The sequence below is a fragment of the Selaginella moellendorffii genome, unplaced genomic scaffold (assembly GCF_000143415.4).
Source record: "Selaginella moellendorffii unplaced genomic scaffold, v1.0 SELMOscaffold_23, whole genome shotgun sequence".
NCBI lineage: Eukaryota > Viridiplantae > Streptophyta > Lycopodiopsida > Selaginellales > Selaginellaceae > Selaginella > Selaginella moellendorffii.
The window spans coordinates 1,832,580-1,854,805 of NW_003314284.1; the positions used below are offsets into that span (position 1 = coordinate 1,832,580).

A 22,226-nucleotide genomic window follows, 5' to 3' on the forward strand; every position below is an offset into this window, starting at 1 on the left:
AAAATTAAGTTGATGAATTATTAATTGAAAAAAAAACCAATCATATTACAAATAGTTTTATGGTGTATGTAATCATTTATAACATATGAGATTACTTATAGTTATTAGGTATGGACTAGCTTTTCCTACTAGTTAGACTAAACCTTGTTGCTCAACCTCCATTTGTTGTTTGATGTGCCTTACTTTTTTCTTGACGTGGTGTCCATAGATAGCTCCACAAATCAAGAACACTAAAAGTTCAGCAATGGCAAGCGCCACGGCCAACTTATGCTTGATCGGTACCTCCACCTCCTTCACAAACAAGGTTTCCACATTGTTTGTTGCATCCATGTCTGTAACATATAAAAGTTGATTTAAACTGTGATCATCCTCGGCTGGCACGGAAGTATCTGATGCAGAGACTTTCAGAAAGAACAGATTCTGCCCAGATGCAATCTGGTAGCCATTATAAATCACTTGCTTTGGTCCCCTGGTTGAATCTGGACCTTTGAGAAAGCATTGACCTGAGCCGTCAGCTCTGTAGGCTATCCCAAGGCAGCCACAATTCTCTTTGCAGAGGCTCTTGCAATCTTCAAGGGATATGACTGAGATGTACGTCTTGTCATTGTAAGTATAGTCAGTTCTTTCCAAACGCACCCATCTGTTATCGGATCCATTGCAGCTTTTCAAGGGGACATTATACTCACACCCTTTGGAATGGTCACCAGGATCCACGAAGTGAAACCCTGGAGGACAAGTGCAGACGAGACCAGGCCTGTATGTGCAAATCCCGAAAGGTCCGCACATCCCAAAGACTTTGCAGTCAGCTGTCAATGCTTGCCAAACTATATCCCACGAGGAGTTATCCTGGGTAAGGCTGTAAACTCGTAGAGTTCCATTGCGTTCTAGAGTGAGTCTCCTCGCCACCTTTGAAGTCCCAAAATCCAACACGTAAAAGTACGAGTTTTGTTCCCGGTTAAAGTACCAGGGCCCTTGACCGTCGGTGAAAGTAAGAATGCCGGTCGAGTTCATCACCAACGTTGATGCGTTGTTGGAACTAGTCGGGGGTCTCTGGACATCCCAATATGATTGAGAATTGGACTCCGGAACTGCATAGCTTTTTAACCCTATAGAGTTTTGGTTGAGGTACAAACTAAAGCTCCCCGAGCGACGGATATCTTTGTTGCCTTGGATGAGTTGGCCTGTGAGCAAGGTATCGGTTGGGACATCGAAACTTTGCCAGCTGCCACTGCTTGATATGACCACAAAGTTACCATTGTCCTGTAACTCCGCACTTGCAACACTAGGAACATTTGCAATCGTTATTAGTTGGGCGCCGTCCGAGACAAATAGGCCCTGGGCAGTGAGTTGGAGGCGAGCATTAGCAGTAAAAGCAACGCTAGGTGCATCTGGTGCAGTCCAAACGATTGTCTTCAAGTTGATGTGGTGGAACCTGATCACTAAGGTGAACTTACCAGAGGCTTCATCATCGACAAATCCAAGCTCAAAAGTGTTGTCTGGCGAGACTAGGAATTGATTTACTGCGAGAACATCCCCGACTTGCAACGATGATTTGCCGTTGGCAAGCACTACCAAAGCAGCAGCCAAGAACAGCAACAGCAGCGGCATTTCTTATGTATTGCACGAAGTCACAGACTCACAGAGCCATATACTGGGGGCTCCTCTAGAATAGCTCTCGTGCCGGGCACCACATTTCTCGGCTTTTGACTTGACAAGCGCGTTATCTTAAGAAACTCATGCCCGTCAGATCGAACCAGATCTAACGGCCAAAAGCTTGCTCTAGCTGAAATGCCGGCATCTCGTACGTCAAAGGGTAGAGCACTTGTTCACAAACTGGATCATCTCTCCATACGAGTAATCCATTTCTCCCTCGACCTCTGGAAACAGCAAGAAATGGCCGCGATTTGGATACTCGACCAGCTTTGCATCCTTCCCAGCTTTCCGGAGCTCCTCGTAGTACTCCACCTGGCGGCTGTGGAGCACGTCTCGAGCTCCCACCACCACCAGCGATGGCGGCATTGGATCGATCTTGGCGATCTCCTCGGCACTTGGAACTCTGCAGTACTCGTGGTCGCGGTTGGTACCCTCCGGGAGACAGAATCGCCAGAAAGTATCGCAGTCCGCGAGCGTGAGAACGTCGGGCTGGACGAGCGACTGGATCTCGGACTTGGATCTCTCCTCGGCCCCAAAGAATGGAACCACTGGGAAGAGTCCTTTGATCTCCAGCGTCGAGAGGTCGCTGTGGATCGATCGGGCAGCCATGTAGTGGACGATTGTCCCTCCGGCGCTGCCGCCCATGAGGAAGATCCGGGAGAAATCGGCGTTTTGGAGCCAGGGGTCGCGATCCATTGGCGATTTCTTGGCCTGGGACTGAAGCCACTGGAGAGACACGAAAGAATCATCGAATGCCACCGGGAGGCGGTGCTCCGGGGCGAGCCTGTAGGCGACGGAGACGACGATCATCCCCATTTTGTGGGAGATTCCACTGCAAAGGCCATGGAAAATGCTCGAAGCAGGGGAGAAGGCGACGAATCCACCGCCATGGAAGTAGACGAGAAGCGCGTGCTTGCCAGTGGAGCTAGCATCATGGACCACGGTAGCCCATTTGGGAGCGAAGATTCGAGCCCACATTCCCGTTCCCTCGTCCAGAATCACGTCCTTGCATCCAATCTCGCCCTTTTCGAAGCTGGGATCAGCAGCGCAATCGGGCCACTGGGGCTTGCTCGTCCGGACGACTCTGCCATCGCTGTAGAGCTGGACGCCTCTCACATCGCCCAGCAGCTCGCAATTCACCATTGCCGCCCGCGCAGAACTCACAACAAGGACGAAGAATTTAAAGCCGGCGTTGGGGCCCTAATCCGTCCAAGAACCCTAAAGAACGATTTTCGGGGCGGAGCAAGAAGACGAGGCTATAGATTCCTTCATCCAAATGCACAACAGGAAACAAATTTTCGTCAATCTCTTAAAAACTTTTTTCATATGTAAGATTATGTACATATATATAAAATATATATCTATACCATGGAAAATCTCTTGCCAACAGGAGCCGTAATCCGTCCAAGAACCCTCCAACTGGACAATGCAATGGATGTAAGATGATTATTGAGGAATGGATTAAACACTAGGATTTCATACAAGACTACCAGGGGAGAAAGAAGTGAGTGAATGAACAACTCAATGTGGAAGAGGCTAGATAGTCACTGGAATGAACAATGATATCTTTTGAGTCACCACAACACTTCCATACTATAGGCCTCTCTGAATGTTGGATGATCACATCAATTAGTGTGTCCCTGCATTCCTCCATCAAGGGAAGATGGGTGCAAGGAAGTACAATCAAAGGGGAAGATGGCAAGGTCTTATGCTTGGAAGTTTAGTGCAAGGAAGTACAAATGGGGTTGGAGATATGTTGTGTACAATTGTTTCACCTTGAATTGGCATATGTACAACATGCACATTTGTTGCTCATGGTTTATCTACTAGCTGCCATGTGAAGAGGATATATGCTAGGAGGATTTGGCATGTGCTAGGATTACTTTTTAAAAGTTCATTTTGGGCTTTCACCTTACAAAAAAAAGTAATTTGATTGCATAAATTTGCACCAGAGTATAAGCTGAAGCTCCCATTAGTAGGGCAATGCTCATTCCTTCTAAGTTCCAATACTGATTGAAGAGCTTAAGATTGATCTCTACCATTAGATCTAAAGATTTTTCATAATTTTTTATTTTGTGAAGGTAGTTATAATAGAAAATTCTTATATATATGAAGCTATAGAAGAAATATGAAAGTAAAAGGAACATGTGTTACTAGTTGTTATAAATTCTATACAGTTATATTCAAAGCAAAAGAAAGGCTGAAGAGTTTTTTGTAATGTACATGCTCCTTTTTAGGCAACTATACATAACATAACTTTATCTAATAATATATATACATATATATAAAACTCATACCCCAACTACTCCAATTAATAAGTTGGTCTCTTCTCATATATGTTTGACTCAACCCTTTTCAAAATCCTAATTGAAATTAAAATATATTAAATTTAAAATTCTAATTCCAATATTTAATACCACAAAGAAATCATAATTTATGCCCACTCAAGAGAAGTTTTTATATCTAGAGTTGAATTAATCATTACAAAATAGAAATAAGAATATAAAGAGGTGATTGTATGTTATAGTGATATATAAAAGTGATAAAATAAGGAGCTGAAATTACCCTGAAACTACGTTACAATTTTTAATACAAAAATATTTAATTATTTTTTCCATAATTATTTTCATAATAAAACTAATCATAAAAAAAAATTCTTTATAAAAAAACATCTGATTTCATAAATAAAAATTTATAATTTTTATTAGCAATTTTTTACCACTGTATGATAAAATAAAAATAAATAAATAATCAAGTAGGGAAAAAATCACTCAAAAACTTACAAATTGTGATGGCTAGTGAAATGCTTCATCTTTATGGTAGTTAGATATCATCCTCACAAGCTTAAAAACCTTCAAAGGAGACAACTTTCAGACTTATAGTAGAGAAATATAATAATATAAATATTAAAAAGTAAGGAGAAGCTATTTAATTTTTTAGGATAGCCTATAGGAAATATGTTTTCTCACATGCAAAAAAATAAAACTCCATTAGAATATTGCACAACAAGAACATTTTTAGTTGATTCTCCAATTGGATACTCTTACCACTTTGAGTTACTAATAGAATAGATCTTTGAGCAATGCTTCAATTTTGAAGAGCACTTTATCTTACTTTTGATCCACCTTTTACTTTGAAAGTGTAAGAAATAAAAGTAAATTTTTTATTTGATATAATATTTAATTGGGAAGTAGTTGAAAGAGTCATTTGTGACCAAAGGTTTTTTGTGTGTTACATAGTATATTGGTACAATATAAGGGATAATTTACTTCGATTGTGTCACTAAGCTTGATTATTGACCTTGCAAGAATTTTATAATTGTTTCAAATAGATTGTCTGCCAATCCATCTTTGATGGAAATCAACTTAAAGTACTTAGCTACAAGCTCACCTACTAAGAGAGCTTCACATAAATGATGAGATGGTGTTATGACCTATTATCTATAGATCTGTAAAGTAAAATGCTATAAAAAAGACTTGCAAGGAGCTTCTTTCTAAAAACTTGATAATAGACTTTATAACCAACAACAAAAAAGACTTACAAGCCCTCACATTTGTTTAAGTTATATATCCATTATACCATGGGATATTAAGAGTCACTATGAATTTGTGAAATGAGTAATTCACTTCAAACTTCTTGATTAAATCTATGTTTCATGCAATCTGATAAGTTATCTTTATTAAGGTCATCATTCGTTGTTGCTCATAAGAGTTCATAATCTCTAAATACTGAAGTATTCGCTTATATGGTGGTACATTCCTATATTTCTTATTTCCTATTTCCTATTAACTATAATATAATTTTTAGATTTGGCATGAGTCATGATGGCTCTTTTTTGCAAGGCTCTATAGCCTCTTCTCAAAAATATTCAAGCCTCCTAAAACTATCAAGCATTCCCCTCTTTGGCTTATTCTAATACCCTAAAAGAACTATTAGCTATAATAACTGTTTAGTATCCTTTTTTATTAGACCTTCCCATTCTAGAATTAGAATGAGAACTAAACCCCAAAATGAGAGTTTAACTTTATCTTTAATTATAAGTTTAAGGTTAAAAAAGAATTTTTATTTAAAAATGAAAGTTTAAATATCTCTTGAAAGGTCATTAAATTTGAGGCATGCTTTAAGGTTATCAGGTGGCTGGTCTAATTTTTACATGCAAACTCCATTCTTGTTGTAATGGGATTGGGCTAAGAGCAGATGGATCTAGTTAGTGCCATGGCAACAAGGATGCTAGTGATACAAGGCATGGGCACTAGTGAGTGAGTGGTCTTATGTGCTCTAGAATAAAAACAAGCAGTAAACTTATACTTCCTGCCACTAACATGGCTCCACTTCTTGCAGGAATCTAGTGGGGGAATACTGGACCATAGCAACCAAGGGCTAACAGAGGTTGCTATGATCACTGCTACGTCAGCCATGTAAAAAGTTCTTCTTTTACTTCATTTGATAGTTATATTGATTTTTGCAGTTTACCAGAGATCTTCCTTGATTTCCTGTAGTTTGTTCTTTCAGGAAAGAAATACCAATGTTTTTTTGAGGTGGTAAGTTTGGCTTGAATCTAGGCTTTAGAATTAAGATGAGGATATTTTCACTAGGACACCCTAGATGGTAGCAACGCTAGAAAAAGGTTTAACAAAGTCCCTGCACTTCTGGGAAATTTCTATAACTATTTTATTTAATGTAAAGTATTAATAGGTTACTAGTTTTATAACTTTGAATTGGTGTTATTATAACAAGTTAATCAGCTGAATTAATGTATTTTTTGCTAGAAGCTGTTCTATGGCCGCGTTCTATGTGAAAGGAGCATTGGAAATTCATACAGACATACATCTTGGACACATTCTATGCTTTGGTTCACGTATAATGTTTTCGATCTGATTAACAAGCCAGAGCGGCCAAGCGAAGCAATGTTCTTCTGTGATAGAGAACCCTTTGCTGCCTATACTTTTGGAGAAACTCCGGGACCTTAAGCTCGCCACTCAGTAACTTGCGATGCAAACTCTCAGATTCGTCGTCTGCCGCATTGGCCGCCTCTGGAATGAACGAATACCCCACGTGAGCTAAGAAGTAAAACTAAATAAGTTCTCTCTCTACCTTGAAGCTTGTTTAGAATTGATGCTGGCGAGCTCCTTGCCAATATCTCTTTCTCTCGCCTTTGAGCGTCTAAAAACTTCTCCTGTGCCGTGGCCAACTCGGTCGTTCTGATGATCATACACTGCACACTGACAAAGTTTAAAAAAAAAAAAACAGATCTTTCCACGAAAGAAAGAAGCATACCTGATTTCTAAGCTCAGCCATCTCGGATTCCTTCCCCAAATTGTGTCCTGTGAAGCAAAGAAAAGAATTTTTTGTCCAACGGAGAAGAACAAAACAATCACTCACTTGCAAGGGTCACATTGCGCTTCCTCAAATCGTTCCGGAGCTGCCAAAATTCCCAGATAAGAATCCAGACAAGAAGAAAGGATAGATCGCAAACCATGCTATACCGTGTCCAATTGCTTCACCTCCTCGATCGAATGGAGGTAATTCTCGTAGGCATCTTTATCCGACAAGAGCTTCCGGAGCTCCTCGACGCTGCAAAAGAGACGGATGTAAGACTGGGCAGCGATCGGTCAATCCCCACCACTTGTCGTGGAGCATGGATTCATTCATCGACATAGAAACCCTAAATTAAGAACCCTAACCCTTGCCCAGCTTGCTATACAAGAAGGAACACACGCCCACCGCCACGGTGATCAGCCCGGCCATGGCGCTCGTGATCACGGTCCGCTTCATCTCCGGATCGACCAGCCTGGTGATCCAGTCCGGCAGGCAAGACCTCGACTCGGAATCCCGGTCGCGATATCTCGGTGGGTTTCGGAGGCTTCGCGATCGATCAAGTCGATCTTGGCGCCGGGGCGGAAGAGGCGCGAATCTCTCGTCAGGGCCGCCAATCTCGTCGGCGCATTCCGGATGGAATCGGTAGGAGCAGTCCTTGCAGATGTACATCCAGCCACTGCCCGATCGATTGCAAATCGCGCACTGGTGTGACATCTCTCCAGGCTGGGCGTTGTTGACGATCCAGATGTGGGCGCCATGGCTACCGCATTCTCCTCCTCCGAGAACCTTGGGAGCTTTCCCCTCGACCGAATCGCGCAGGAGCGCCGCGATGTGGGAATCCGTGAAGGGGAAGGCCTGCGATCCAAACTGGGAGATAATCCAGCAGCCCTGGGCGGTGATCGTTCTTCCGGACGAGGCCTCCACGATGACGAGCCGCGGGATCTTGCGGAGGTGGTTCAGGCGATCGGTCAGGGCGGTCCTCGAGGCGGCATCGGCGAATGGCAGCGCTGGCCAGGGCATCGATCGGAAGGACGCGGCGAAGGACTCTGGATCGGGATCGCTGGAGACGAAGATGATCTCCAGGTCGTCCTTGAGCTCCTTGTAGGCGGCAGCGAGCTTGGGGGTGAAGCTCTGCGCTTGGCGGCTGGAGTGAGCGGAGAAGTAGAAGCCGATGAGCTTCTGGGTGATCTCACTGAATTTCACCTGAGAGATAGCGATCGAGGTAAGCATCGTCTATCGGCAAGAACTTCTCTCGATCTATCGATTGCTTACTTCTTGGTGGATCTCGCGCTTGCTCAGCAGATTTGTAGAGCCGGGCAGGAATTTGCGATCCTTGAAAGCTCCAAATCCTTGATCCAGGAACTTCTCGCCAGCATCATCGTCACAGAGCCTCCCCTGGCGATCGAAGAGCACAAGCTTTGGGAGGTTAACAGCGCCACACTCTCGGATGATCTCGTTCCTGGCATCGACGTCCTCGTAAGGAACAGCCAGCCACGGCATTCGCTGGAAGTTCTCCTGGAAGCCATCGAGATTGGTGTCACAGGAGACGAACACCACCTCGAATTCTCGCGAGCTGTAAGCGGCGGCGAGCGAGTCCAAGAGTTTCCGGCACTGGTCGCGGAATGGGGAATCGATCGACGATGTCGCGAAGAGGAGGAGCACCGATCTTCCTCTCAGTCGAGCTACTGGTATCTATGAAAAAAACGAGAGCGGTTGATCGATCGAGGAAGGAACTGGAGCTTCCTACCTTGTCTCCATTGCTCGCGAGGAGGTAATCACGCTCTGGAGTAGTGAGCAGATCATCCAGCATCTCCTCTCTCTTCGTTGTCTAGCAAGCTCTCCACTTTTCTAGGATGGCATATGCGCTTTCAAAGCAAGGAATCTCTCGCATTTCCTCGGTGAAGATGGACGGCTAAGATTATCTCATTTTCGTTAACGTCTCAACATAGCCAGCGGCCGCGTTTCCGATTCAAGCTTTCAGAAGGTTTACGCTCTTTTCCCGGATTTGCGGAGTCCCCATTTCTGATCGAGGCAAAGTTAGCTTCTTTCGGCACTCGATCAAGGAGAAGACACTCACCCGATCTCTTTCTCAAGCCAGTGGACTTCTTCTCCTGAAAAATTCGCCTTGGCGGAGAAGGGCGCCCTGGAAAACGAGCAGAATGAGCTAAAGTTGCTAGATAAGAGCTAAAGTTGGAGCTGGATTTCAAGTTGAAAAGCTCCCGTAGAATCTGCAAGGATTCCCTCCACAAAGTCCAAATGCTCACTCGATAAGTAGCTGTATTGATATGTCTTGTAACATTTGCAGAATTGCTGCGAAGTATGTTTGTTCTGAAACTTGCATAGCAAGCGTTTGTGCGTTTATCAGCTCGCAGGGGAGAGGAAAATTCTCATAGTCACTTCGAAACAGGCTCCCTGCGGCTATCTCAAGGATAAAAATCTGGCTCCAGAAGATCCCCCTCTCTGGTGAGTACTCCCTCTCCAGCGAATACTTATAGTCTTTGGACTTCGGACTGCTTCTCACGGTTTTGCAATGCAGATATGGTGGCTTTTCAAACTGCTACCGTAAAGAAGCCGGAAGCCATGGCAAGGATATGCTGGGTATTTTCCGGGTTCACGAGTTTCGAATGGTCGAGCTGTATAACTTGAGACATCGTCGGACATGCTAGATGATAAAAACTGCTGAAGATTTCTGCGTTTCATGCTTTGCCAGATTTCAAGTTTCATGTGTTGGGAACTATCTTTTGCTCTTTTGCAGTTCAGCTTACCTTCCAGGGCTGTCAACGTTGTGTCTACGGAGCTGTGCATATTTTTTGCTTGTGTTTTCTTCCTAACTCTTGCTGATTCTCTTCAGGGAAAGAAGCTGGTGCACCTTTTAAACTGCACATTGACAGATTATCCATGTGGAAAATTATCAAACTAGTATGTGTGTTTGAGGTTTTGCAGCCTTTTATGTGTGGTACTTCCATTTGCAAGTGACAGCATTTATATTTAATATATCTCTCCTATAAGTTTTATATTTAATTTTAGATTAATGGCCAAGTGAAAAAAAATTCTTTTATGATAGACCAAAAGACTTCATTTTCAACATTAAACTACAATATAAACTCCTGAACTTATAGTTTGCAGTGATTGCTTCTGAAATATTGAGTGAGCTAACAAATAAAATAAAAAAGTTCTTTAAATATTGATGGGTTAAAAAATTAGTAAAAAGTGATTAAAATTTTTGTATCAACCAAAAACCTAAGCTCAGGGGACTCTGACCTTGAATCCAAGGCTGCATAACAAATATAAATTAGATCATACATAACATATAGTATGTGCTGGTAGTTAGAACCGCCAACCTTTCAAATGGGGGAATTCGAATTATATATCTTTATTTCCATTCATCATTTTTTTATCAATTCATAACATTCTTTCACTCATCCTTTTTCTTAGCCCTTGGAGATTGAGCCCTTTTCTCTTTTATTTTCTTACTAACAATAGATTTCCAGCGAAGAGGAGTATCCACACCTCTTCAATTTAAAAAAAATTATTTATAAAGATTAATTAGTTTTTTGCAAAAAAAATTAAAAAAAATTTACAACTAGTTTTATTTTGAAAATAAATGTAAAATATAATATATAATTGCCTTGAAACTTGATCGATGTTGAAGAGTTCCTAAATAATAGTCAAAGATTATAACACATGTAAAAATAGAAAAGAAAATAATATTTAAAAATAAAAATATAAACAACTTTTACTTTATAAGGGTGTCAAACTATTTTTTACATTAATGTAGAAATTATTTTATTTTATTTTTCTTTACTACTAAAAAAATCATTTTTATATTCAACATTAAATGGTTTGTTAAGGATGTTCTTTAACTCTTAATATAGTGAATTATTTCTATAATGCATATAGTATAACTTTTTATGTTAAGCAATCATTAATACTTCTATATCATAAATGCAATTTATAAAGAACCAACTCCCCAAAAACAAGACTAAAATGATAAAGAGTTCATCAAATGTTACCGAATCCAAGATCGAGTCAGAGATTAAGTTTGAGACCAAGTTCAAAATTGATGCTGAAACTGACTCCGAAACCAAGTTCAAGACCGAGTCCAAAACTAAATTCTAAACCAAGTCCGAAATCTGAAATTGGGTCCAAGACTAAGTCCATGACTAAGTCTAAGACTAAGACCGAGTCCAAGGTCAAGTCCGAGATTAAATTTAAGATCGAGTCCAAAACTAAGTCTAAGACTGAGGTCGAGTTTGAAATCGAGTCCAAGACTAAGTGTTAATACAAGTCATGGGGTGAAAGCCCAAAGTGTGTGTCTCTCAAAAAGGGACAGAAAAGAGTTCCAAAAGTATAGTAGGGATAGTAAAGTTTAGGAATCAGTTTTGAAGGAACTTTCTAATGATGCTTTTAAATTGACTTGAAGTTGAAATTGAGGCTTAAAAACCTTATATGGGAGTGAGTATGGACTTGGGTGGTATCGGAGGGGCCACCCAAGGAAATGCTTAAGAGCAATTCCCACTCCTAAAAGCAAAACTAATTATAATACTCCCAACTTATGTGAAATGGTGCCCCACTTGAGTACTTTGTAACTTATTAGTTCTCACTCCTTCTTAAAGCCTTGGGCTTTTCCTTTGGGATAGAAGTATGGGAATAAGGGTACCTATACTAAGCCATTAAACCACAATGTTTCCTTTTGGTGTTTTAAAACAAGTGATGCATTTAAGGTTTGGGATTTATAAGGTCTTATGATCAAATCTTGTGGTATTAAGGGACATTAAAAACTTGGAAGCTTAGTGTGATTAAGTATTTATGACTGAAGAAAGTGTAACCAAACCTTAAGTCAAATCTAACCTAGGGAAGGGGATTGAAAGGGAATTTGGGAATCCATAAATGGTTGGGTAACATTATATTACTTATATAATGAATAGTTGAAGTTAAGTAGGACCAAATAAAAATTGGTATTATAGGCGGGAACTTTGGCAAGGGAATTTAAATAAGGCTAAGGCAGTGGTGGTCAGATAAACAAAGTAAATTGACAAATTGGAAAGGAAAAATTTATGATTTACACAATCAATTATGTATAACCCAACATCATAAGTGATATTTTAAATGCCCAATATATAAATTAAAATTTTATATCTCCTAGGGATATCTTAATAACTATCTTAAACTAAACTCTAAAAAATAAATATTAAATAGTAATGGTAATTTAAATTTTATATACAATAAGTACAAAAATAAATTTATGGTTATACAATTATTTATTTATTAAAAAAACTAATATTATATATTATAAATATTATAAGTTATAACTAATACTTAAGTTAATAAAAAAATTTAGGTTTTAAATTTATTTAAAATATTAAAATTTAAAAGAAATCTATTATTATATTTAACAAGTTTTTGAATTTTTTTAGTAAACATGGTTCCTAGCTAGTTTTAAATTGATATTTAAAAGGCTTAATCTTAATCATTCACGAAATTTCTATATAGGAGGATTATAAAAAAGAATTCATACCTCATTTCATTTAATTTTTATATAAGTTAATATGTAGTTCCTACATATTACAAATAACTTGTATAGAATTACTTTTTGTTTGCTTTATTGTTCTAGTGGATATTTATAGAATATTTAGGTATATTTTAGGATATTCATCAATCCAACAGTTATGATTTTCTTCTCATAAACATTTCACTAAGTCATTTAAACCATTTTTAAGTTTTTGAAGAAGCCAAATCACTTATGCTCAATCACAACTAAATTTAGCTTCCTCCTCAACCATGAATTGAGTTAAGAAATCTAAGTTTTTGTGGATAGTACCAAGGCATAGACCACATTCATAAGGAACAACAATGCTTTGAATGTGGTGAAATTGTAATGGCCCTTCCACATTTGCTTATCCCCATCACTCTATATTTTTTTGAAGTGTGGCCGAGCATGTCCCTAAGGTGTTGCCATGAATCTGCCCTCCTCATCTTATGCACACTAAAGAAGACTGCAATTCACAGATCTCCAGCAGCCACACACTAGTGTCATCCATGAATCAAATCAACCAATTTAAAGAAACCAACCAAATCTACACAACCAAGCTCCACAACTACATAATTTCTAGGTTTATTCCCTGAGATCTCCTTAATCAAGACCATCTAGTGGCCAATCTGGTGATATGGGTGCTGCATCAATAACACCAACATAAGCCTTGAGGAGGAACTTACTCTCAGTATAGGTGTTATGAGGAAGCCTTTGAGATCTCCAAGAACACAATTCCGGAGGGGTTTGCTCCTAGGCAGAGTTGGTTTACCAAAGTTGGTTCTACTATTCATGCATATCCAAGGATTACAAGCTCCCACCTTATAAGTCTTAAAGTGCAAGGTTGAGAGTAGAATATTCCTTGAATATTTGGAGATTCTTATATAAAAACTTATATGGAGTGGAGCATGCTTTTCTCACTCATCTCTAAATGAATTTCCTTTTGTTTGGTAAAGAGTTTATAGTCTCCTCTTTCCAACAAGGTATGGCATTGACTTAGCCATGAAGTGAACTTGGAAATATTTACATTTCTTAATTGTAGTGCACACTTATTATGTGCACAACACATTTTCTTGGAGCATGCCATCTAGCTGGAGAACTCCTCAACTCTAAGTGCTTAAGTACTTAAATCTGAGTTAGATATATACTGAGTAATCACTCTTGGTCACAATTGAGCCATATATAACCACATGCAATTAGTTTTCTCTTAGATACATTTGGAGGTTCAATCACTTGAATTTTGGGATATAGTGCATGGTTGTGGCACTATTGGGCTTGTTATGAGCATCTTGAGGACATCTACCACCACACCAAACATTGCCTCCATCCATGTTTAATATTGTGAGTTTGAAAGATTTTCATGGGGTTTTCTTAACTTTTTTAGTGAATTTTCATGTCTAGGGTTTGGTCTAGGTCACTAGAGAGAATTCCTTGTCTTTTATATATTTATTTTTTATTACTCTTTCTTGTTTTATGTTTATTGGAGGGATTTGGCTTGTGTGAGAATATTTTTTTTCATTTCCTTATTATTTTTTGGTAAGCATGAGCTGTTTGAGTCTTTGCGTGGTTTTGAGTGATCCATATTTCTTTTTCTGAATCTCAATTTTTACCCAAAGGCAGCATTTATGACACATATAATAGTTGATGCCGGTTTAGACTTGGGCTAAGAGCTCTACTTATTCATGTGTGTTTTATCCACAAAGTACTCTTTCTAGGAAGTATTCAAGGCTCATGAAGGAGCTTGAATATCTTCTTGGCCCAAATATTTGTAAGGCTTCCTCTGCTACAACACATCCTATTGACGGGCATTTATTTCTTTTTTTAAGATGGAGCCTCTTGGTATCCATGTCCTCTAGCACTCCATGGAGATGCTATGGTTCATTCATGGACAAGGTGTTGATGCTGAAAATACATCCAACTCTTTGCCACATATATTGCATGACAAAGACCTTGTCCGCAAGCATTTCTTGCTTTCTCTTTGCGGCAAAACATATGAGTGGGTGACTTCTCTCCTTCCTGCAGAGTGGCTAGACCTTGAGATAGTGATAAGAAAGTTCCGCAAGAAGTTTGGCAATGATAGGACTGACTAGCAACTTTTCCCTTTTTGGCAGCGACACAATAAGAGTGTGGTAGGTTATGTCATCTACTTCAAACATCACTAGAAGGTGTGCCTTGCTTAGAACTTTATAGAGGACAAGAAACTAGTCATCTTTTTTTGTCCAAGATCTCAAGCTAATAATCTAGCGTAAAGTTGCAAAGAAATGACACATAGCATGCACTGATGCCTTTGATCATGCTGAGGAGCTAGAGCAAGAGTACCTCCAGGACTTGGTCATCCCAGCCAACACTGAGAATGATAATGCCATTGACAGGCATTTATTCCAGCAGCCAAAAATTGTGCCTTAGCTCACAGTATGCTAGCTGTTTCAATCAAGGAGAAACTCCCACCAGCGATTACAAAAGCACTTGATGAGCTTGCAACTTACAAGCAGTTGATCCAAAAACAACAACAGTAACACGACAAGTTGATAGAGGAGCTGAGGTCACTCAAGCTCCAGTCTTAGGCCGCACAAGTGAGCAAGCCTTTTGGAAGATGGTGGTGTATGTAAGTTTCCACATATAGCACCGACTATTGTTGGACATTCCATTTGGAGTAGCGGCCATCAAGGTCAGGAACAACCTCTTGTTAACAACAACTCACTTCAGACACTTCAAGACCAACAAGCACTTAAGACATCACCATCTTCGTCAAGTCACAACAAGGAGAAAGTTATCTCAACAATCTGGATTGCTGAAGAGGTGCATGCACATATTTCTGTCACCAAGGCTCAAAGGAAGAAACTCACTACTGTAGAGGAGGCTTGATGGTGCCAAGAAACTAGCTGCAATTGTAGACACATGCTTCTGTTGTTATATGTGTCCAGAAGAGTTTAAAAGATTTACCTCATTTGTCTTGTCACTAACTGTCATCATGCCACACCTCCAATTGGTTTGACAATTCATTGCCACAAGCCATGGTTGACTAAGGATGATGGAGTTCACATCTATCCTAGTGCTTGGAAGTTGACCACAATGAAGGCTTGCAAAGGTTTTGAGCAGCACAGTCATGTTGCCTGAAAGAGAAGCTGTAGAATGTCCACCAGGTGAAAAGAAATCACATTTGTCAAAGAACCAAAGTCAAAAAGGCCTTTACTATCCTCTAATTGTAACATTCGTGAGAAATGCCCTGGGATCTGGGAGGATCTCAAGTCCACAATCTGGACTAACTGTCTAAGACCTTATATAGGAGTTGGAGGGCTGGGCTAATGCTTGGCAAATGCCTCAAGTCACTGTGAGAAACCAAGAATACTCCATAAAAGCTTGTTGAGTGAAATTGAGCAATTGGTGTCAACTAGCTGTTGTATAAGAGACTCGGGCACATCTGAGTGTGGAGGGAATACCTGGTTAGATCTGGTATAAAAAATTGGAGCCAATCCAAATGTCTACATGTTGGGAATTGTGAAGGATGTGGATGCTAGTTTACAAGCCAAGGCCAATCAAGTGCTCAAGGAGATCTCCTTAGAGATCATTCAAGACTTCGCTCTTCCAGTTGTCCATTTCCTTCAATGCAACATGATCAAACATGTCATAAGACTCTTGTCAATCCTTGATAACAGACAGCTTGATTCTACCCATGATATCTCATGGGTTGTGGCCATGAACTTCCACATGCCTATAACCATCACCACCTTAAGCCTGCATGGTAGTTATATGGCCTTGCTTGAGTAGACATTTATCTATGCATTAATTCTGCTTATCCCCAAAGCTTGTAATTTCTCCAAATTTTCCCCAAGGTTCTTGCTTTTCTTTTACATCACTATCTTCTACACACCCTCATCTTTATTTCTATCCATTCATCTTTATACTTTCATTGCTCACTCACTTTTAAAGGCATTGCCCATTCACTGCTATTAATACCCCAATTTATTTCATCACTTTTTCACCCTGGGATACAAGGCCATGGCTTTATCAAACATATTTTTCATGTTGTGCAGCAACAAAAATCAGCAAAACTAGATGAAGCAATCATAAGTTCTCTTTAAGACCGTGATGCATTATCACATTTTTGGAGTGCCTTTTCTTTAGACCTAGCTACAGACACCAAGCCACTTTCTCAATGTAGACTAGTTGGTTGACATTGCTCTCTTTAGTTCTGTACACTCTGTGGATATTACTATTATTTCCCGCATCATCCAAACAGTTGCAAATTCATGGTTTGACAAGCAGTCACTTTTCACATTATATTCATCCTTTCATTCTTTCTTTCTTTTCATTTTCATCTTCCCCTGGAACCTTGGGCAAATTTGTAAGTAGTATGAGGTATTTTTGAGAAGTGTAGAAGCCTTTGAGCTGAAGATCTAAGTTTGTGTTCTCTCCTCTTGAGTTCATTCCCCTTGAATTAAGAACTCCATCTTATCTCTCTTCCACCTTTTAATCAGTTTTTTTCTTGCCCTAGTAACTACCATCTTCTGGCATTTATTGTGGCCACATCACCTCATCTTGCAACAGTTGTCTTTGTGCTAAGGTCATGATCACCTCCACCACCATTTGGGATAGTTAGGGTGCCCACAAGAACATCATGCATCAATTTGCTTGTCAAAGCTAGTTGGGTGAGGACTTCCTGCATAAGCTAATGCCGGCTCCATGCATAGCCCGATGAAAAACAGGCATTACGTATCTCTAATAGCGTCATCTTGTCTTACACCTCTATGTCGGAAGCAGTAGCCTGGTCACGAGCAGGTTTGGCTTGTCCACTTTCTTCCTTCCTACCTATCAGACTGGAGTTCCTTAGAGAAGTTGATACCGGTGGTTCAAGGAGCAACAGAGTTGCGGAGCCTCTTCTTTAGGAGCCAGAGTGACTTGGCCTGCGAGGTGCAGTGCCTCGTCTCTGACTAAAAGAAGAGTTCCATCCACAAGTTCCTGGACTTCAAGACCTCAGTCCGACTAAGAACTGAGTCCGTTTCACTCGATCCGTCATGCTCGTCGATGCTCTTGTCGTCCAGTGGAGATGGATATCCGGAACAGACGACCGCGTTGGACGTGGTTGCAGGCCCTGAGTTTTTGTGGGGCGTTGAAAAGGAGAATTTTTCGTTCCAGATGCTCGAGGAAAGGCGGATGCTCGAGCGACAAGCTTGCAACAGCCAGTGTACTTTCATGGGACTCCGGATTTCGTTGTATGCTACGTCGTTATGGAACTTTATGCCAACTCTTCGTGCTCCGGTTTAATTCGAGGAGCTTAGTACCAGTGTCACCATACTTTGATCTTGGCGAGCCAAGCTCCTGGGTAAAGTTCGTCCCAACGATGACCAAGCTCTACTTTCTACTGCAAGGAATGCAGGAACTCTACGACCAAGTTCCCTCTCTTCATAGGTATGTGTTCGCTTTGGTGATTGATCGATCATGCTTCGTGTTTCGTTGCTACGAACAGGTTGCTCTACAAACGCTTGAAGCAAGGGTGGTCGACCATCAGACTTACTTCCCGGGGATGCCTCAAGGAGATCCGAGACTGGCCAGACTTCTCGGATGAATGGGGTACACTTCGATTCGATCGAGAGTGCTTACCAACTTTCCAAAATCAACACTGCCAACAGGGGAAGGTGGAGCCCGAGGCCTGCTCGTGATGAACACGAGCTCAAGTCCGTGGCTTACTCCATTGCAGAGCACTTGACCTCCTCCAGAACGAAGGTAAGAATCAGATTCTCTTGAGGCTGTTGCATGACATACAGGGGTTCATCGCGATGTGAGATGGGCCAACGTTGCCTATGATCATGCCGCCGGGTCGTGGTTCTTGCTGGATCTGGAAGCGGTGTGTGGGAGTGGACAAAAGCTAAAGCTAAATTTCCGGGACTGGGACGATACACGCTGGACGAGCTCAGGACGTACACTGACGAGTTGGATATGTGTCAGCTGGGAGTGATGCTGGAGAAGCTGATCACGCGGGCGGCGGGTGGTGGTGGAAAGAGGAGGATCGAGCGAAGATGGGCTCGCTTTATCAGCAAGCTCAAGTCCAAGAGGATGGAGACGAGCTCTTTGGCTCTCAAGGAGGAGTGGCTCTCGGAGAAAGTCGAGAGTGATCGTAAATAAGATTGTGTTTACAGTCTTAGGATCAAAGATCCAAGGGGAAGCTAAAAAGTTCCAGCAGCACCTTCATTGTAGTGGTATCTGGATGGCCACCTCCAGCAACGACGGTCAAAGAAAACAGTCAGAGCGATTCAATTTCGCGATCGTGCTCTTGCTGTTGATCACTCCAGGAGCCTGGTTCTTCTGGTCCCCTTCCCGACAGATATTGGTAGCATCGAGAGAGCGACGTTGACTGGCTCAAAGTGCGCTTTGGTCACCACTTCATACGTCTACAAATTAGTAGATAGTAATATTCAGAATTTGGCTCGCTATAGGAAGGTAGTATTTTGTTCTCGCCCCATGGCGTCAAAAAGATCTCAGCTGATTTAATTCAAGCACCAAATCCGTAAGATAGCAAAAATCAATCGAGAAAAGTGAGAGGTGACCACTTACTTTCGTCTTCGTTGTCATTCAAGGGCAGTCCACTGGGGGTCACAAACCAGGAATCCATGAGACTGACTGTGTCGATGAGTTTTGCTAGAAATGCGTGTGCTGGTGCGCTTAGCTCGCCCAGGCACAGAGAGATCTTCTTCAGTATGATATCTGGTAAACAAACGTTTCAATTCAATTTCTAATCCAATTAATATAATACTTGTCCCATGCTGTGTCTTGTCGTCGCATGCTGGCAAAAATGGTTGTGAAATCGTTTCCAAATCCAGTATGAAGTAGGAGCCTGTGGTGTAATCAAATGCTACATTCCAGAGACGGATGTCTTGATGGAGTGGCGGCACTGGAAAAAAAAACACAAAAATTACTCTATAAGTTCTAAATATTTCCAATCTTTACACTTTTTTTATGGTATATATTTACTATGTGAGGGCCAAGTGTACGGCTACGATGCTGTATGCTAATATTAGCGTAGTGGATTTTGGTAGCCGTTGGATTGGTTTCAATCCGGACTATTCGCTCCTGTATATAAGCTAGGGTTTAGGCTAATTGATATACACATTTTTGTATTCCCTTTCCATATTCCATGCACTCACATTGGTGGAGATGAAGGGCACCTTTGATTGTCCCTAGGGAGTGCTTGGATTTGGGATTTCGGTTTAGATATAACTTTTGCATCGTTTAGATCTAGCTTTTTTCATTTTCTTTCTTTTGTTCTTTCCTTTCAGGATTTTGGTTTAGATCTAGCTTTTTGCATTGTCTAGATCTACCATTTCTTTCCAGCTTTTTTTGTCATTTCTCTTCTTTTGCTCTTTCTTTTTAGTTCATCTTCATGGCTGATCTGCAATCTCCTCCTTTGACTCTAGAGCAGCAGTTGGTTCAATTGCTTGATGCTATGCGCTTGCAATTGAACAACCAAACTCAGTTGATGGCGGCGTTCACGGCACGTGGTATAACTCCTCCTGCTCTTGGTGCCAATCCTCGCGTTCGGCCGGAGTTCTTTCGCGGGAATCCTAGGGATGATGTGTACTATTGGTTTGATCACTTTACGGTGATTGCCACATATCATTCTTGGGATGATGCTCGATAGTTGCGTGAGTTTCCCACGTGTCTCCAAGGGACGGCGTTGCAATGGTACAATGGTTTGAGTGCAGCCACTCGTGGGGATTGGAGTGTTCTCCCGGACGTCTTCAAACGCACTTTCAGACATGCCGATGATTGTGATGATGCTTTCCAACAATTGCATCGTCTTCGCCAAGGGCCATCTGAGTCAGTGATGCAATTTGGCATTCGTTTCCGAAGTCTTTTGCTTCATGCAGAGCCAAATATGTCGGAGCCAAATATGTCGGAGCGGATCAAGCTAGGAATGTTGTGGCCAGCACTTCGTCAAGATCTTGTCGGACTTGTGCATGCACTTGCTCTTGCCACCCTTGACGATGCTCTTCACTTGGCACAATGTTATGAGACGTTGCCTCTTCCACTTCTCACTGCACGTCCTTCCGCTCCACTTCCTATGGGTGATGGTCCTGTTCCAATGGAGGTTGATGCTGCTGCTGCTCGAGTCCAAGGACAAGCGCGAGGACGTGGTCGTGGCCGTGATGTTCGTTGCTGAGCGTGTGATGAAGTTGGTCATACCTATCGGCGTTGCCGTCGTTTTCCGGATTGGCGACCTCCATTTCCTGGGTGGAGACCTTGGCGTCAGCAACGTCCCCTGGGTGCTGCTGCAGTGGAAGGTCTGGACACCGAGATGCATCCGGGAAACGAGGAGTCGCGCAAGTAACGGAGGGACCTTGTGCGAATAAATCAGTGACCCCTCCATCTTTCTTTCGGGAGTATCATCAAGGGGTTCACTTGGCACTAGTTCATTTAGTGTTTACTTTCCAAGCTTGTTTTTATAACAAGAGGTCTCCTATTATTCTCTCCGTGTTGGTTGATACAAGTTCGAGTTTATCTTCTATTGCTCGACCTGTTGCCACACGTTGTCGTCTACACTTGTGTTATGCGGCAGAACCAGTTTTCATTCTTTATGGCAACGGCCGTACACATGCATGTGCACGGGATGAGGTGGACCTGGTTGTGCGTGTGGGCGATCTCGAGCTTGAGTTGCATTCGTTGCGGGTGGTGTCGAGTCAAGCTTTTGACCTCATTCTTGGTATGGATTAGTTGCAGCGCGACTTTGCCCCTTCATCCCTCTACTTTTACCTCTGCTTCCATTACTTTTGTTCCCCCACTCTTTCCTTCTGTGTTTCCATCTTGTTCTGCTTTTCCCTTTTCCAATCCCTCCGACGCTCTTTGTGTTGCAGCAGTTGACCGGCTCATAAAAGAGTATTCTGATCTCTTTGAATTTGACCTATCGTCTGGGGCCAAGATTGCCACACGTCATCCGATTCCAACCGGGGATGCTCGTCCAATCAAGGTTCCTGTTCGTTGTCGGTCACCTAAGGAGATCAAGATTTTACGAGCAAACGTCAAGGAAATGCTGGAGAAGGGTGTTATTCGGACGTCGCGGAGTCTTTGGGCATGTGAACCTCATCTTGTGATGAAGCCTGATGGGAGTATTCGTTTCTGCATCGACTATCGTCCGTTAAACGAAGTGACGATCCCAGATGTGTATCCTCTTCCTCACATTGCTGATCTCTTGGATCGTCTGGGGCGAAGTTGTTGGTTCACCAAGCTAGATTTTGCTTCTGGGTATTGGCAAGTACCGATGGCCGAAGAAGATATTCCTAAGACTACTTTTCGTACACCATTTGGTTTGTACGAGTTCTTGGTGATGCCGTTTGGTTTGAACAATGCTCCAACAACTTTCCAGCGGATGATGGATGAGGTTCTTTGCGATATGCCGGAGGTGACTACTGACTTCATTGATGATGTCTTGATCCACTCGGAGGGGACGTGGGAGGAGCATGTTCGTGATGTTTGTAAAGTGTTGGATCGGTTACGTGATGTTGGTTTAAAGCTGAAGCGGTCAAAGTGCGTGTTTGGGTCCAAGGACACAACTTATCTTGGGTACCGTATTTCTCGTGAGGGTTTGCAAGTTGATCCTGACAAACTTGTGGCTGTTCTAAAGTTCCCTACTCCGAAGTGTGTGAATGATGTGCAGCGCTTTTTGGGTAAGGTGCAGTATCTCGGTCATTTTGTGGATCATCTTTCCGATCGCACTACACCATTGCGAATG

At 41.7% G+C, this 22,226-nt stretch overlaps 4 protein-coding genes across 4 annotated transcripts; all 4 read right to left on the reverse strand.

Moving 5' to 3' along the window:
• Window positions 1-132: 132 nt before the first annotated feature.
• LOC112347619 (putative receptor protein kinase ZmPK1) lies at window positions 133-1,608 on the reverse strand. The gene has a single exon (XM_024678735.1). The coding sequence runs from the start codon at window positions 1,606-1,608 to the stop codon at window positions 133-135; it is 1,476 nt and encodes a 491-aa protein (XP_024534503.1).
• LOC9657092 (carboxylesterase 1) lies at window positions 1,589-2,832 on the reverse strand. The gene has a single exon (XM_002974127.2). The coding sequence runs from the start codon at window positions 2,794-2,796 to the stop codon at window positions 1,807-1,809; it is 990 nt and encodes a 329-aa protein (XP_002974173.2). The 5' UTR covers window positions 2,797-2,832; the 3' UTR covers window positions 1,589-1,806.
• Window positions 2,833-6,501: 3,669 nt separating this feature from the next.
• LOC9657093 (vacuolar protein-sorting-associated protein 37 homolog 1) lies at window positions 6,502-7,305 on the reverse strand. Its single transcript, XM_002974128.2, has 6 exons — window positions 7,277-7,305; window positions 7,140-7,227; window positions 7,036-7,075; window positions 6,931-6,977; window positions 6,748-6,868; window positions 6,502-6,686 (listed from the first exon to the last, which is right to left on the reverse strand). The coding sequence occupies exons 1-6, from the start codon at window positions 7,303-7,305 to the stop codon at window positions 6,532-6,534; spliced, it is 480 nt and encodes a 159-aa protein (XP_002974174.2). The 3' UTR covers window positions 6,502-6,531.
• Window positions 7,306-7,332: 27 nt separating this feature from the next.
• Window positions 7,333-8,472, reverse strand: LOC9657094 (probable nucleoredoxin 2). The gene is made up of 2 exons (XM_002974129.2): window positions 8,245-8,472; window positions 7,333-8,175 (listed from the first exon to the last, which is right to left on the reverse strand). Exons 1-2 carry the CDS (start codon window positions 8,470-8,472, stop codon window positions 7,333-7,335), a joined length of 1,071 nt encoding a protein of 356 aa, XP_002974175.2.
• Window positions 8,473-22,226: the final 13,754 nt, after the last annotated feature.

Excerpts from the sequence above, each read along its gene's own strand:
- LOC9657093 (XM_002974128.2), bottom strand. The coding sequence starts at position 7,305 with ATGAATGAATCCATGCTCCACGACAAGTG. Across the intron at positions 7,228-7,276 it reads TCCATGCTCCACGACAAGTG|CGTCGAGGAGCTCCGGAAGC; the intron begins GTGGGGATTGAC and ends TCTCTTTTGCAG. Across the intron at positions 7,076-7,139 it reads AGGTGAAGCAATTGGACACG|CTCCGGAACGATTTGAGGAA; the intron begins GTATAGCATGGT and ends GAATTTTGGCAG.
- LOC9657094 (XM_002974129.2), bottom strand. The coding sequence starts at position 8,472 with ATGCCGTGGCTGGCTGTTCCTTACGAGGACGTCGATGCCAGGAACGAG. Across the intron at positions 8,176-8,244 it reads AGCGCGAGATCCACCAAGAA|GTGAAATTCAGTGAGATCAC; the intron begins GTAAGCAATCGA and ends GCTATCTCTCAG.
- LOC112347619 (XM_024678735.1), bottom strand. The coding sequence starts at position 1,608 with ATGCCGCTGCTGTTGCTGTTCTTGGCTGCTGCTTTGGTAGTGCTTGCC.
- LOC9657092 (XM_002974127.2), bottom strand. The coding sequence starts at position 2,796 with ATGGTGAATTGCGAGCTGCTGGGCGATGTGAGAGGCGTCCAGCTCTAC.